General features: G+C 44.2%; 1 protein-coding gene across 4 annotated transcripts in view; it reads left to right on the top strand.

Annotated features, from left to right (window-relative positions):
- LOC118944399 (homer protein homolog 2-like) overlaps nt 1-14,134 on the top strand; it is a 152,679-nt gene extending 138,545 nt beyond the window's left edge. For 2 of the 4 annotated variants that reach the window (XM_036963250.1, XM_036963249.1), the window contains exons 8-9: nt 6,469-6,549; nt 13,064-14,134. In XM_036963250.1, the coding sequence (XP_036819145.1) occupies nt 6,469-6,549; nt 13,064-13,252 (270 nt within the window). In that variant the 3' untranslated portion in view covers nt 13,253-14,134. The remainder of the gene's footprint in view (nt 1-6,468; nt 6,550-13,063) is intronic. The other 2 variants (XM_036963252.1, XM_036963251.1) reach the window with 1 other exon arrangement.
- The last annotated feature ends 339 nt before the right edge of the window (nt 14,135-14,473 follow it).

Genomic DNA, 14,473 nt, shown 5'->3' with positions numbered 1-14,473 from the left:
CTCAGCTCTCCCTCAGCTCTCCCTCAGCTCTCTCTCAGCTCTCCCTCAGCTCTCTCTCAGCTCTCTCTCAGCTCCCTCAGCTCTCTCTCAGCTCTCTCTCAGCTCTCTCTCAGCTCTCTCTCTCTCAGCTCTCTCTCAGCTCTTTCTCTCTCTCTCCCTCAGCTCTCTCAGCTCTCCCTCAGCTCTCCCTCAGCTCTCTCAGCTCTCTCAGCTCTCTCTCAGCTCTCTCTCAGCTCTCTCTCAGCTCTCTCAGCTCTCTCAGCTCTCTCTCAGCTCTCTCTCAGCTCTCTCTCAGCTCTCTCTCAGCTCTCTCTCAGCTCTCTCAGCTCTCTCTCAGCTCTCTCAGCTCTCAATTCAATTTCAGTTCAAAGGAATTTATTGGCATGACTTATGATTTATTGGCACTCTCTCTCTTTCTCTCTCTGTCTCTCTCTCTCTCGCTCTTTCTCTCTCTCTTTCTTTATCTTTCTCTCTCTCTCTCTCCTCTCTCTCTCTCTCCTCTCTCTGTGTGTAATGTCACATCAATACCAAGTATCCATCAGTTTATAGGTCTTCTATCTTATTGTTGAAGAACACTCAGAGAAAAGGGGGAAAAATGGGTATTATTCCTAATATTTCCTGCGTATAGAAAATGTCTCTGGTAGTGTCAGCTCTGACTCTATACCTGGTGTTATATCAGACCATGTTAATAATGTTACTGTAGTCATTCTAAATGATACCAGGAACCCCAGGCACTGGGTCTGACTCTATACCCGGTCATTCTACATGATACCAGGAACCCCAGGCACTGGGTCTGACTCTATACCCGGTCATTCTAAATGATACCAGGAACCCCAGGCACTGGGTCTGCCAGTAACATCGTCCCCATGTCACTTCTGACCAGCTGCCAAGCAACTGCGGCCCCAAGATGGCTGGTTTCTACGCACCCTGACAGTCATTCCAGTTCGTCCCAATGGGGCTTTGAGCCGGCATGGCCGCGGTGATGGATCAATACTGATTCTGCCTGCAGACACATTTCATTAGCTGGAACCATGTTTCCATCCACAGTTATGCCAGTAAAGAGTCACACTGTATATAAAACGCTGTGATGGAAATAGGACATTTGGGGAACGATTGTATAAATGCAGACAAATCATTTGTTCATTGGATCTTTTAGGTGGGATCTTTCTGTGTCTATAAAATGAATGGAGGTGGAAACGCCTTTATATAATAACCATCATAATAACCATCAGAATAACCATCAGAATAACCATCAGAATAACCATCAGAATAAAATAATAACCATCAGAATAATAATAACCATCATAATAACCATCAGAATAACCATCAGAATAACCATCAGAATAAAATAATAACCATCAGAATAACCATCATAATAACCATCAGAATAACCATCATAATAACCATCATAATAACCATCAGAATAACCATCATAATAAAATAATAACCATCAGAATAACCATCAGAATAACCATCAGAATAACCATCAGAATAACCATCAGAATAACCATCAGAATAATAATAACCATCAGAATAACCATCAGAATAACCATCAGAATAACCATCATAAAAACCATCAGAATAACCATCAGAATAACCATCATAATAACCATCATAATAACCATCAGAATAACCATCATAATAATAATAACCATCAGAATAACCATCAGAATAAAATAATAACCATCAGAATAACCATCATAATGATGATGATAATAATAATAATAATAATAATAATAATAATAATAATAATAATAATAATAATAATAATAATAATAATAATAATAATAATAATAATAATAACAATAATAATAACTAATAATAATAATAATAATAATAATAATAATAACCATAATAACCAGCAGAATAATAATAATAACCATAATTTTGAAGTAAACTTGGGAGTCTCACGCCACGATATGGTGTGTGGTCCTCCCACTACGACCCGGGAAACGGCACAGTTTACTAGGCTACAGATTAAATGACTTCACAGTTTACTAAACCACAGATTAAATGACTTCACAGTTTACTAGACTACAGATTAAATGATTTCACAGTTTACTAGGCTACAGATTAAATGACTTCACAGTTTACTAGGCTACAGATTAAATGACTTGCAGCATGATGAATTTCACAGGTTGGTGACAGTAGACAGTGATGGTTCTTTCCAATAAATATTGAGGGTGAGATGATGGTTGATGCTTTGTCATTGCAGTTTCACAAATAAAAAATATTCTGTCTCTCCTCCATAATAACGTCATCATGTAGACTAGCCTCCCTGTATCTGCCTGCTATTGGCTGCGACATGGAAATGTTTAGGTTGCACTACGTCGTCACGCACTGATCTTTATCGGCACCAAGTCAGTTTGCTGGGAAAAATGTGCATATTTTCATTATTAATATTCTCATGAAAACATGTCACCAAATGGATGGAAACTGCTCTTTCTACCCCCCCCCCCCCCCCCCTGACCTGTCTGGTTTCTCTCACCCTCTCTTTCTACCCCCCCTCCCCCAGACCTGTCTGGTTTCTCTCCCCCTCCCTGCCCCGGATCCCTCTAATCTCCCACTCTAGAGCTGATGGTCTGTCTGGTTTCTGTCTCTTGGTCACTCCCTCTCTTGTTCTTGCTCTTTCTCTCCACCCTACTCTCTCTCTCTCTGTATCTTCCTCTCTCTCTCTCTCTCTCTCCACCCTACTCTCTCTCTCTCTCTCTCTCTCTCTCTCCACCCTACTCTCTCTCTCTCTCTCTCTCTCTCTCTCGCTCTGTCTCCCTCCCTCTTGCTCTCTCTGTCTGTCTCTGTCTCTCTGTCTCCCTCCCTCTTGCTCTCTCTCTCTCTCTCTCTTCAAAATCAAATCAAATCAAATGTATTTATATAGCCTTTCGTACATCAGCTGATATCTCAAAGTGCTGTACAGAAACCCAGCCTAAAACCCCAAACAGCAAGCAATGCAGGTGTAGAAGCACGGTGGCTAGGAAAAACTCCCTAGAAAGGCCAAAACCTAGGAAGAAACCTAGAGAGGAACCAGGCTATGTGGGGTGGCCAGTCCTCTTCTGGCTGTGCTGGGTGGAGATTATAACAGAACATGGCCATGCTCTCTCCCTCTGTCTCCCTCTCTCTCTCCCTCCCTCCCCGGTGGCAGGGGTTTCAGCATGTTTCCCTGACATGCTCTAGACAGGGGGTTTATTCAGCCGTGTGTGTGTGTGACTATTAGAAACCAATTGGTTTGGGCAGTGAATCACCCTGACAAAGACTTTAAAGCTGAAACCAGTTTTGATTTACACCTTGGATTTACTTCCTTCTGTTGATCCTGTTTTCATCATCATTTCATGAACCCTGGTTGAACTGAGAGGTACAGCGAATGACAGAGAGACGGCGACGGAGCCTGTCTGATGCACACACACACACACACACACACACACACACACACACACACACACACACACACACAGCCCAGGTGCTTTTGCTGTAATTGGGTCCTTTCCTCTGTGTCCTGCTGGGTCAGATGAACAGTCTGACAGATCAGACTCCTGCTAAGTGGTCTCCTCTCTCTCTCTCTCTCTGAATGGAGAGATGATTATGCTAACCAGGAGTGGCTGTGATGATGTCTCTAGGTTGGTGTAGTTCCTCTCTCTCTCTCTCTCTCTCTCTGAATGGAGAGATGATTATGCTAACCAGGAGTGGCTGTGATGATGTCTCTAGGGTGGTGTAGTTCCTCTCTCTCTCTCTCTCTGAATGGAGAGATGATTATGCTAACCAGGAGTGGCTGTGATGATGTCTCTAGGGTGGTGTAGTTCCTCTCTCTGAATGGAGAGATGATTATGCTAACCAGGAGTGGCTGTGATGATGTCTCTAGGTTGGTGTAGTTCCTCTCTCTCTCTCTGAATGGAGAGATAATTATGCTAACCAGGAGTGGCTGTGATGATGTCTCTAGGGTGGTGTAGTTCCTCTCTCTGAATGGAGAGATGATTATGCTAACCAGGAGTGGCTGTGATGATGTCTCTAGGTTGGTGTAGTTCCTCTCTCTCTCTCTCTCTCTCTCTGAATGGAGAGATGATTATGCTAACCAGGAGTGGCTGTGATGATGTCTCTAGGGTGGTGTAGTTCCTCTCTCTCTCTCTGAATGGAGAGATGATTATGCTAACCAGGAGTGGCTATGATGATGTCTCTAGGGTGGTGTAGTTCCTCTCTCTCTCTCTGAATGGAGAGATAATTATGCTAACCAGGAGTGGCTGTGATGATGTCTCTAGGGTGGTGTAGTTCCTCTCTCTGAATGGAGAGATGATTATGCTAACCAGGAGTGGCTGTGATGATGTCTCTAGGGTGGTGTAGTTCCTCTCTCTGAATGGAGAGATGATTATGCTAACCAGGAGTGGCTGTGATGATGTCTCTAGGGTGGTGTAGTTCCTCTCTCTCTCTCTGAATGGAGAGATGATTATGCTAACCAGGAGTGGCTGTGATGATGTCTCTAGGGTGGTGTAGTTCCTCTCTCTCTCTCTCTCTGAATGGAGAGATGATTATGCTAACCGGGAGTGGCTGTGATGATGTCTCTAGGGTGGTGTAGTTCCTCTCTCTCTCTCTCTCTCTCTCTCTGAATGGAGAGATGATTATGCTAACCAGGAGTGGCTGTGAAGATGTCTCTAGGGTGGTGTCATTCCTCTCTCTCTCTCTCTGAATGGAGAGATGATGTCTCTAGGGTGGTGTAGTTCCTCTCTCTCTCTCTCTCTCTCTCTGAATGGAGAGATGATTATGCTAACCAGGAGTGGCTGTGATGATGTCTCTAGGGTGGTGTAGTACCTCTCTCTCTCTCTCTCTCTCTCTGAATGGAGAGATGATTATGCTAACCAGGAGTGGCTGTAATGATGTCTCTAGGGTGGTGTAGTTTCTCTCTCTCTCTCTCTCTCTCTGAATGGAGAGATGATTAACCAGGAGTGGCTGTGATGATGTCTCTAGGGTGGTGTAGTTCCTCTCTCTATCTCTCTCTGAATGGAGAGATGATTAACCAGGAGTGGCTGTGATGATGTCTCTAGGGTGGTGTCGTCCTGTAAAGACAGGAGATGACATCATGATTACTCTGAGAAATAATATGTAATCTTCACAGCTAGTTTAGAAGCATCATGATAGTCTGTAATCTTCACAGCTAGTTTAGAAGCATCATGATAGTCTGTAATCTTCACAGCTAGTTTAGAAGCATCATGATAGTCTGTAATCTTCACAGCTAGTTTAGAAGCATCATGATAGTCTGTAATCTTCACAGCTAGTTTAGAAGCATCATGATAGTCTGTAATCTTCACAGCTCATTTAGAAGCATCATGATAGTCTGTAATCTTCACGGCTAGTTTAGAAGCATCACGCTAGTCTGTAATCTATAATTTAGCCCAAACAACTACCTCTTCCCCTACTGTATTTATTTATTTTGCTCCTTTGCACCCCAGTATTTCTATCTCTACTTTGCACATTCTTCCACTGCAAATCTACCATTCCAGTGTTTTACTTGCTATATTGTATTTACCTTGCCACCATGGCCTTTTTTTTGCCTTTACCTCCCCTTATCTCACCTCATTTGCTCACATCGTATATAGACTTATTTTTCTACTGTATTATTGACTGTATGTTTGTTTAACTGTTGTTTGTGTTGCGCTGCTTTGCTTTATCTTGGCCAGGTCGGGTGGCGGAGGCAGGGGGGTCGGGTGGCGGAGGCAGGGGGGTCGGGTGGCGGAGGCAGGGGGGTCGGGTGGCGGAGGCAGGGGGGGTCGGGTGGCGGAGGCAGGGGGGTCGGGTGGCGGAGGCAGGGGGGTGGAGGGCTGAGACGGGGTGGAGGGGTTGGGGGTACAGTAGAACTGTTGAGGACTAAGGTACAGTAGAACTGTTGAGGACTGAGGTACAGTAGGACTGATGAGGACTGAGGTACAGTAGGACTGATGAGGACTGAGGTACAGTAGGACTGATGAGGACTGAGGTACAGTAGGACTGATGAGGACTGAGGTACAGGAGGACTGAGGTACAGGAGGACTGATGAGGACTGAGGTACAGGAGGACTGATGAGGACTGAGGTACAGTAGGACTGAGGAGGACTGAGGTACAGTAGGACTGATGAGGAGTGAGGTACAGTAGGACTGATGAGGAGTGAGGTACAGTAGGACTGAGGTACAGTAGGACTGAGGTACAGGAGGACTGGGGTACAGTAGAACTGATGAGGACTGAGGTACAGGAGGTCTGATGAGGACTGAGGTACAGTAGGACTGATGAGGACTGAGGTACAGGAGGTCTGATGAGGACTGAGGTACAGGAGGACTGATGAGGACTGAGGTACAGGAGGACTGATGAGGACTGATGAGGAAAGGTACAGTAGGACTGATGAGGACTGAGGTACAGGAGGACTGATGAGGACTGAGGTACAGGAGGACTGATGAGGACTGAGGTACAGTAGGACTGACGAGGATATTAATATGTGATGTGTGTTCCTTCCAGGAACTGGAGAACCTGAGGAAGCAAGCAGAGATCATCCCTCAACTCATGGCAGAGTGTGAGAGCATCACAGAGAAACTACAGGTACTTGAAGCCTAACCCATACACCCTAAACACTAACCCCTCAACTCATGGCAGAGTGTGAGCGCATCACAGAGAAACTACAGGCACTTGAAGCCAATAAGCTGGAACTGTGAGTCTCTCTCTCTCACTCACTCGCTCACTCGCTCACTCGCTCACTCTCTCACTCTCTCACTCTCTCTCTCTCTCACTCTCTCTCTCTCTCTCTCTCTCACTCTCACTCTCACACACACACACACACACACACACACACACACACACACACACACACACACACACACACACACACACACACACACACACACACACACACACAGACAGCAGATCCAGATTGTTCCATTACATTATACACACACACACCTCTTGTTTGTTGTCAGTGTTCATTGAGTCTCTAACAGTTATTGTTACTGGGTTTATTCTGAATATTCCACATGGTTCTGTATGAATAACAGGTCCATTCGTGTTCTATTTACAACTATGATGAGGATGCTGTATATCATGTTCAATGGTTGCTGTGATCCACACTGTTATTAACATGTTGTATTGTCTCCTAGAGAATAGACTGGAGTGGAGAGTTACATTCTCAACAATGGAGACTAGTTGGATCACAGTTCTGTTGGATCACAGTTCTATTTAATCACAGTTCTATTGAATCACAGTTCTGTTGAATCACAGTTCTATTTAATCACAGTTCTATTTGAATCACAGTTCTATTTGAATCACAGTTCTATTTGAATCACAGTTCTATTGAATCACAGTTCTATTGAATCACAGTTCTATTTGAATCACAGTTCTGTTGGATCACAGTTCTGTTGGATCACAGTTCTATTTAATCACAGTTCTATTGAATCACAGTTCTGTTGAATCACAGTTCTGTTGGATCACAGTTCTATTTAATCACAGTTCTGTTGGATCACAGTTCCATTTGAATCACAGTTCTATTTGAATCACAGTTCTATTGAATCACAGTTCTATTGAATCACAGTTCTATTTGAATCACAGTTATATTTGAATCACAGTTCTATTTGAATCACAGTTCTATTGAATCACAGTTCTATTGAATCACAGTTCTATTTGAATCACAGTTCTGTTTGAATCACAGTTCCATTTGAATCACAGTTCTATTTGAATCACAGTTCTATTGAATCACAGTTCTATTGAATCACAGTTCTATTGAATCACAGTTCTGTTGAATCACAGTTCTGTTGGATCACAGTTCTATTTAATCACAGTTCTGTTGGATCACAGTTCCATTTGAATCACAGTTCTATTTGAATCACAGTTCTATTGAATCACAGTTCTATTGAATCACAGTTCTATTTGAATCACAGTTATATTTGAATCACAGTTCTATTTGAATCACAGTTCTATTGAATCACAGTTCTATTGAATCACAGTTCTATTTGAATCACAGTTCTGTTTGAATCACAGTTCCATTTGAATCACAGTTCTATTTGAATCACAGTTCTATTGAATCACAGTTCTATTGAATCACAGTTCTATTTGAATCACAGTTTTGTTTGAATCACAGTTCCATTTGAATCACAGTTCTATTTGAATCACAGTTCTATTGAATCACAGTTCTATTGAATCACAGTTCTATTTGAATCACAGTTCTATTTGAATCACAGTTCTATTTGAATCACAGTTCTATTTGAATCACAGTTCTATTTGAATCACAGTTCTATTTGAATCACAGTTCTGTTTGAATCACAGTTCTATTGAATCACAGTTCTATTTGAATCACAGTTCTGTTTGAATCACAGTTCCATTTGAATCACAGTTCTATTTGAATCACAGTTCTATTGAATCACAGTTCTATTGAATCACAGTTCTATTTGAATCACAGTTCTATTTGAATCACAGTTCTATTTGAATCACAGTTCTGTTTGAATCACAGTTCTATTTGAATCACAGTTCTATTTGAATCACAGTTCTATTTGAATCACAGTTCTATTGAATCACAGTATTGTAATTACAGATCTCTCCTCTTGAATATGAAGAACATTCTTCTCATAAAGACATGGGATGTAACCCAAATGGCAACCTATTCCCTTTATAGTTTTTTATAGTATTGGGGCGGCAGGGTAGACTAGTGGTTAGAGTGGAGGGGCGGCAGGGTATCCTAGTGGTTAGAGTGGAGGGGCGGCAGGGTAGCCTAGTGGTTAGAGTGGAGGGGCGGCAGGGTAGCCTAGTGGTTAGAGTGGAGGGGCGGCAGGGTAGCCTAGTGGTTAGAGTGGAGGGGCGGCATGGTAGCCTAGTGGTTAGAGTGGAGGGGCGGCAGGGTAGCCTAGTGGTTAGAGTGGAGGGGCGGCAGGGTAGCCTAGTAGTTAGAGTGGAGGGGCGGCAGGGTAGCCTAGTGGTTAGAGTGGAGGGGCGGCAGGGTAGCCTAGTGGTTAGAGCATTGGACTAGTAACCAGCAGGTAGCCTAGTGGTTAGAGTGGAGGGGTGGCAGGGTAGCCTAGTGGTTAGAGTGGAGGGGCGGCAGGGTAGCCTAGTGGTTAGAGTGGAGGGGCGGCAGGGTAGCCTAGTGGTTAGAGTGGAGGGGCGGCAGGGTAGCCTAGTGGTTAGAGCATTGGACTAGTAACCAGCAGGTAGCCTAGTGGTTAGAGTGGAGGGGCGGCAGGGTAGCCTAGTGGTTAGAGTGGAGGGGCGGCAGGGTAGCCTAGTGGTTAGAGTGGAGGGGCGGCAGGGTAGCCTAGTGGTTAGAGTGGAGGGGCGGCAGGGTAGCCTAGTGGTTAGAGTGGAGGGGCGGCAGGGTAGCCTAGTGGTTAGAGTGGAGGGGCGGCAGGGTAGCCTAGTGGTTAGAGTGGAGGGGCGGCAGGGGCGGCAGGGTAGCCTAGTAGTTAGAGTGGAGGGGCGGCAGGGTAGCCTAGTGGTTAGAGCATTGGACTAGTAACCAGCAGGTAGCCTAGTGGTTAGAGCATTGGACTAGTAACCAGAAGGTAGCCTAGTGGTTAGAGCATTGGACTAGTAACCAGCAGGTAGCCTAGTGGTTAGAGCATTGGACTAGTAACAAGCAGGTAGCCTAGTGGTTAGAGCATTGGACTAGTAACCAGCAGGTAGCCTAGTGGTTAGAGCATTGGACTAGTAACCAGCAGGTAGCCTAGTGGTTAGAGCATTGGACTAGTAACCAGCAGGTAGCCTAGTGGTTAGAGCATTGGACTAGTAACCAGCAGGTAGCCTAGTGGTTAGAGCATTGGACTAGTAACCAGAAGGTAGCCTAGTGGTTAGAGCATTGGACTAGTAACCAGCAGGTAGCCTAGTGGTTAGAGCATTGGACTAGTAACCAGCAGGTAGCCTAGTGGTTAGAGCATTGGACTAGTAACCGGAAGGTAGCCTAGTGGTTAGAGCATTGGACTAGTAACCAGCAGGTAGCCTAGTGGTTAGAGCATTGGACTAGTAACCGGAAGGTAGCCTAGTGGTTAGAGCATTGGACTAGTAACCAGCAGGTAGCCTAGTGGTTAGAGCATTGGACTAGTAACCGGAAGGTAGCCTAGTGGTTAGAGCATTGGACTAGTAACCAGCAGGTAGCCTAGTGGTTAGAGCATTGGACTAGTAACCGGAAGGTAGCCTAGTGGTTAGAGCATTGGACTAGTAACCGGAAGGTTGCCTAGTGGTTAGAGCATTGGACTAGTAACAGGAAGGTAGCCTAGTGGTTAGAGCATTGGACTAGTAACCGGAAGGTAGCCTAGTGGTTAGAGCATTGGACTAGTAACCGAAAGGTTGCAAGTTCAAACCTGAACAGGGAGTTAACCCGCTGTTCCTAGACCGTCATTGAAAATAAGACTGTCATGCCTAGTTAAATAAAGATTTTTTATAATATAAATTATAAATAAAATAGTGCACTACTTTAGTCCAGACCCCTATGGGCCGTGGTCAAAAGGAGTGCACTATAAAGGGTGCCTTAGCAGAAACAGCTGAAGATGTCAGATATTGGTAATGGCTGGATGGGAGAGATCCAATGGCATGTTGACAGATATTGGTAATGGCTGGATGGGAGAGATCCAACAGCATGTTGACAGCATGTTGACAGATATTGGTTATGGCTGGCTGGGAGAGATCCATCAGCATGTTGACAGCATGTTGACAGATATTGGTTATGGCTGGCTGGGAGGGATCCAACAGCATGTTGACAGATATTGGTTATGGCTGGCTGGGAGGGATCCAACAGCATGTTGACAGATAGGAAACTATGTATCGGTAGTGACAAGGTAACGTGTTTCTGAATGAGATGTGAAACTGTATGTATCGGTAGTGACAGGGTAACGTGTTTCTGAATGAGATGTGAAACTCTATGTATCGGTAGTGACAAGGTAACGTGTTTCTGAATGAGATGTGAAACTGTATGTGTCGGTAGTGACAAGGTAACATGTTTCTGAATGAGATGTGAAACTGTATGTATCGGTAGTGACAAGGTAACATGTTTCTGAATGAGATGTGAAACTCTATGTATCGGTAGTGATGCCATGTGGATAGTAGCTGTGTTGTTGTGGTTCTGATGTGATCTATGTATCAGTAGTGATGCCATGTGGATAGTAGCTGTGTTGTTGTTGTTCTGATGTGATCTCTATGTATCGGTAGTGATGCCATGTGGATAGTAGCTGTGTTGTTGTGGTTCTGATGTGATCTATGTGTCGGTAGTGATGCCATGTGGATAGTAGCTGTGTTGTTGTGGTTCTGATGTGATCTATGTATCGGTAGTGATGCCATGTGGATAGTAGCTGTGTTGTTGTGGTTCTGATGTGATCTATGTGTCGGTAGTGATGCCGTGTGGATAGTAGCTGTGTTGTTGTGGTTCTGATGTGATCTATGTGTCGGTAGTGATGCCATGTGGATAGTAGCTGTGTTGTTGTGGTTCTGATGTGATCTATGTGAGTAGTGAAGCTATATCAGTAATGATGATGATAGATAGATTTTGTTGTTGACTCACCTCCCTCGATCATCTGACAGCCTCACAGCGTATTTCCTCAGCCAAGCTGTCATCGGTGCGGTGCCATGTAGACCGACCATGGAGGGGAATAAAACCAACAATGACATGCCTCAAATTCTTCAGCTTCAGGTCCAACCCGGCTAGATAGAGTAGGGAGGGGAATAAAACCAACAATGACTTGGCTCTGATGCCTCCTCTCCCTTTAGACACAATGGACACAATCAGAGAACCCCTCAGCAAGCTATTAGACATAGACTCAAATAGCACTGACATTCCTGTTCAAAGCAATATTCACTAGTGGTTGTCATGACAGAATAGCTCAGAACAACACTGAGCAGCGCAGAATGCGCTTCATGGTCTGAAGGGGTTATATCCATTCTATTAACTCTAGCTCAATACCAGACAGTATCAGTAGTGTCTGGTCCAGTGGTCTCTATTTAAAGCAGGTTATATCCATTCTATTAACTCTAGCTCTATACCAAACAGTGTCTGGTCCAGTGGTCTGTCTATTTAAAGCAGGTTATATCCATTCTATTAACTCTAGCTCTATACCAGACAGTATCAGTATTGTCTGGTCCAGTGGTCTCTATTTAAAGCAGGTTATATCCATTCTATTAACTCTAGCTCTATACCAGACAGTATCAGTATTGTCTGGTCCAGTGGTCTCTCTATTTAAAGCAGGTTATATCCATTCTATTAACTCTAGCTCTATACCAGACAGTATCAGTATTGTCTGGTCCAGTGGTCTCTCTATTTAAAGCAGGTTATATCCATTCTATTAACTCTAGCTCTATACCAGACAGTATCAGTATTGTCTGGTCCAGTCGTCTGTCTATTTAAAGCAGGTTATATCCATTCTATTAACTCTAGCTCTATACCAGACAGTATCAGTATTGTCTGGTCCAGTGGTCTCTATTTAAAGCAGGTTATATCCATTATATTAACTCTAGCTCTATACCAGACAGTATCAGTAGTGTCTGGTCCAGTGGTCTCTCTATTTAAAGCAGGTTATATCCATTATATTAACTCTAGCTCTATACCAGACAGTATCAATAGTGTCTGGTCCAGTGGTCTCTCTATTTAAAGCAGGTTATATCCATTCTATTAACTATAGCTCTATACCAGACAGTATCAGTATTGTCTGGTCCAGTGGTCTCTCTATTTAAAGCAGGTCTCCCACACAGTGATCAGGTTTCAACAGTCAGCTGAGAAATGCCACCAGGCACCAGTTTAGACCTCCTATTTTAGCCCTCTCGCTCTCTCTCTCCCTCCCCCTCTCTCTCCCCCTCTCGCTTGCTCGCTCCCTCCCCCTCTCGCTCGCTCCCTCCGCCTCTCCCCCGCTCCCCCTTTCGTTCTCTCTCCCCCTGTTCTCTCCCCCTCCATATTCTCCCAAGCTAATAAACTTTCTAAATTAGCGACTAATATACGTTATTGTCTCTTATCTGTAGGCTGAGGTGAAAGTTATAGTTATTTACAACATTATGGCAGTATCTAACTTCATATTTCCAATCTCTTTAGACAGCTGAGGTGAATTTAAAACGTTATTATATCAGAAATCTAACTCCATAATCTCTGTGTCTTTAGGCTGCTGAGGTGAAGAACAAGGACCTGGAGGATAGGATGGAGGGTCTTCAGGCCGACATCGAGGACAGCCAGTCCAAGCAGGGCAACATGAAGGGAGAGCTGAAGAAGTTCATGGACGTCCTGGATGGGAAGATTGATGAGCTGCACGAGTTCAGGCAGGGCCTGTCCAAGCTAGGGGTGGATAACTGAGGGAGGACGAGACAGAGGAGAGGAGAGAGGGATGGAGGGATGACCGGTTAGAGATGGAGGTTTTATAAATACCTTCAGGACAGGACTCTGTGGCGCCACGCCCCCAAAGTGGAGACCACACTGAACCAATCAGCTGTAAACACACTACACAGTACAGTACAGAGAGGGAGGGATGGGGAGAAAGAGGGGGGGGGGGGGGGGGGGTGAGAGAGGCCAGGGCAGGCAGGGGATCACCTGATGGTTCCATCTGGTGTATCAGTCAGTCAGTGTTCTGGAACTAGAACCTAGAGTCTTCTCTCTGGTTACTGCTCTGTCTCTGTGGGGGGGAGACAGGTTCCAGTTCTAGAACAGGTGGCAGGTTCTATAGTTCTGTCTGTTATTTCTACAGACTGAACTAAGAGGGAAGAAAGGGGTTTAAAAAGGGCTACATGTATTTAAACTACAGCTAATGCAGTACAACCACAGATAAGTAATGATCCCACACTATCCTACTGGTCTCTTTATGACGTGAGGGAAATATAGAAGATATATGTACTTTTCAAGACCTGTCTTTATATTGTGGCTTCATGTCGATCTCAGGTGTGTTTAAAGACAGTTTGTTACTTGTTAGTTAATATGCGAATACACGACAAATACATGACACGGCGGTGTCATCAAGTGCCTCAGGAGAACCGGCCAAACTAGACGGGTGATGACCATGCATCACCATAGTAACGCACTAATTAAAAATGTTTAAACCATTATTTAAGGAATCCTAGTAATGTGACAACCACAACAGGACAACCACCACAACAACAACAGCCAACACAACAACAACAATGACCACAACAGGACAACAACGACCATAACAGGACAACAATGACTACAACAGGACAACAATGACTACAACAGGACAACAACAACACGACGACAACAACAGGACGACAAAAACAGGACGACAACAACAACAGGACAACAACAACAACAGGATGACAACAACAACAGGACAATAACATCAACAACACGACGACAACAACGACAGGACAATAACATCAACAACACGACGACAACAACAACAGGACAACAACAACAACAGGATGACAACAACAACAGGACAATAACATCAACAACACGACGACAACAACGACAGGACAATAACATCAACAACACGACGACAACAACGACAGGACAATAACATCAACAACAGGATGACAACAACAACAGGACAATAACATCAACAAC

The sequence above is a fragment of the Oncorhynchus mykiss genome, chromosome 26 (assembly GCF_013265735.2).
Source record: "Oncorhynchus mykiss isolate Arlee chromosome 26, USDA_OmykA_1.1, whole genome shotgun sequence".
Classification (NCBI taxonomy): domain Eukaryota; kingdom Metazoa; phylum Chordata; class Actinopteri; order Salmoniformes; family Salmonidae; genus Oncorhynchus; species Oncorhynchus mykiss.
Note: the sequence above shows the minus strand (reverse complement) of the source record. Positions and strands in the feature narration are given on the sequence as shown.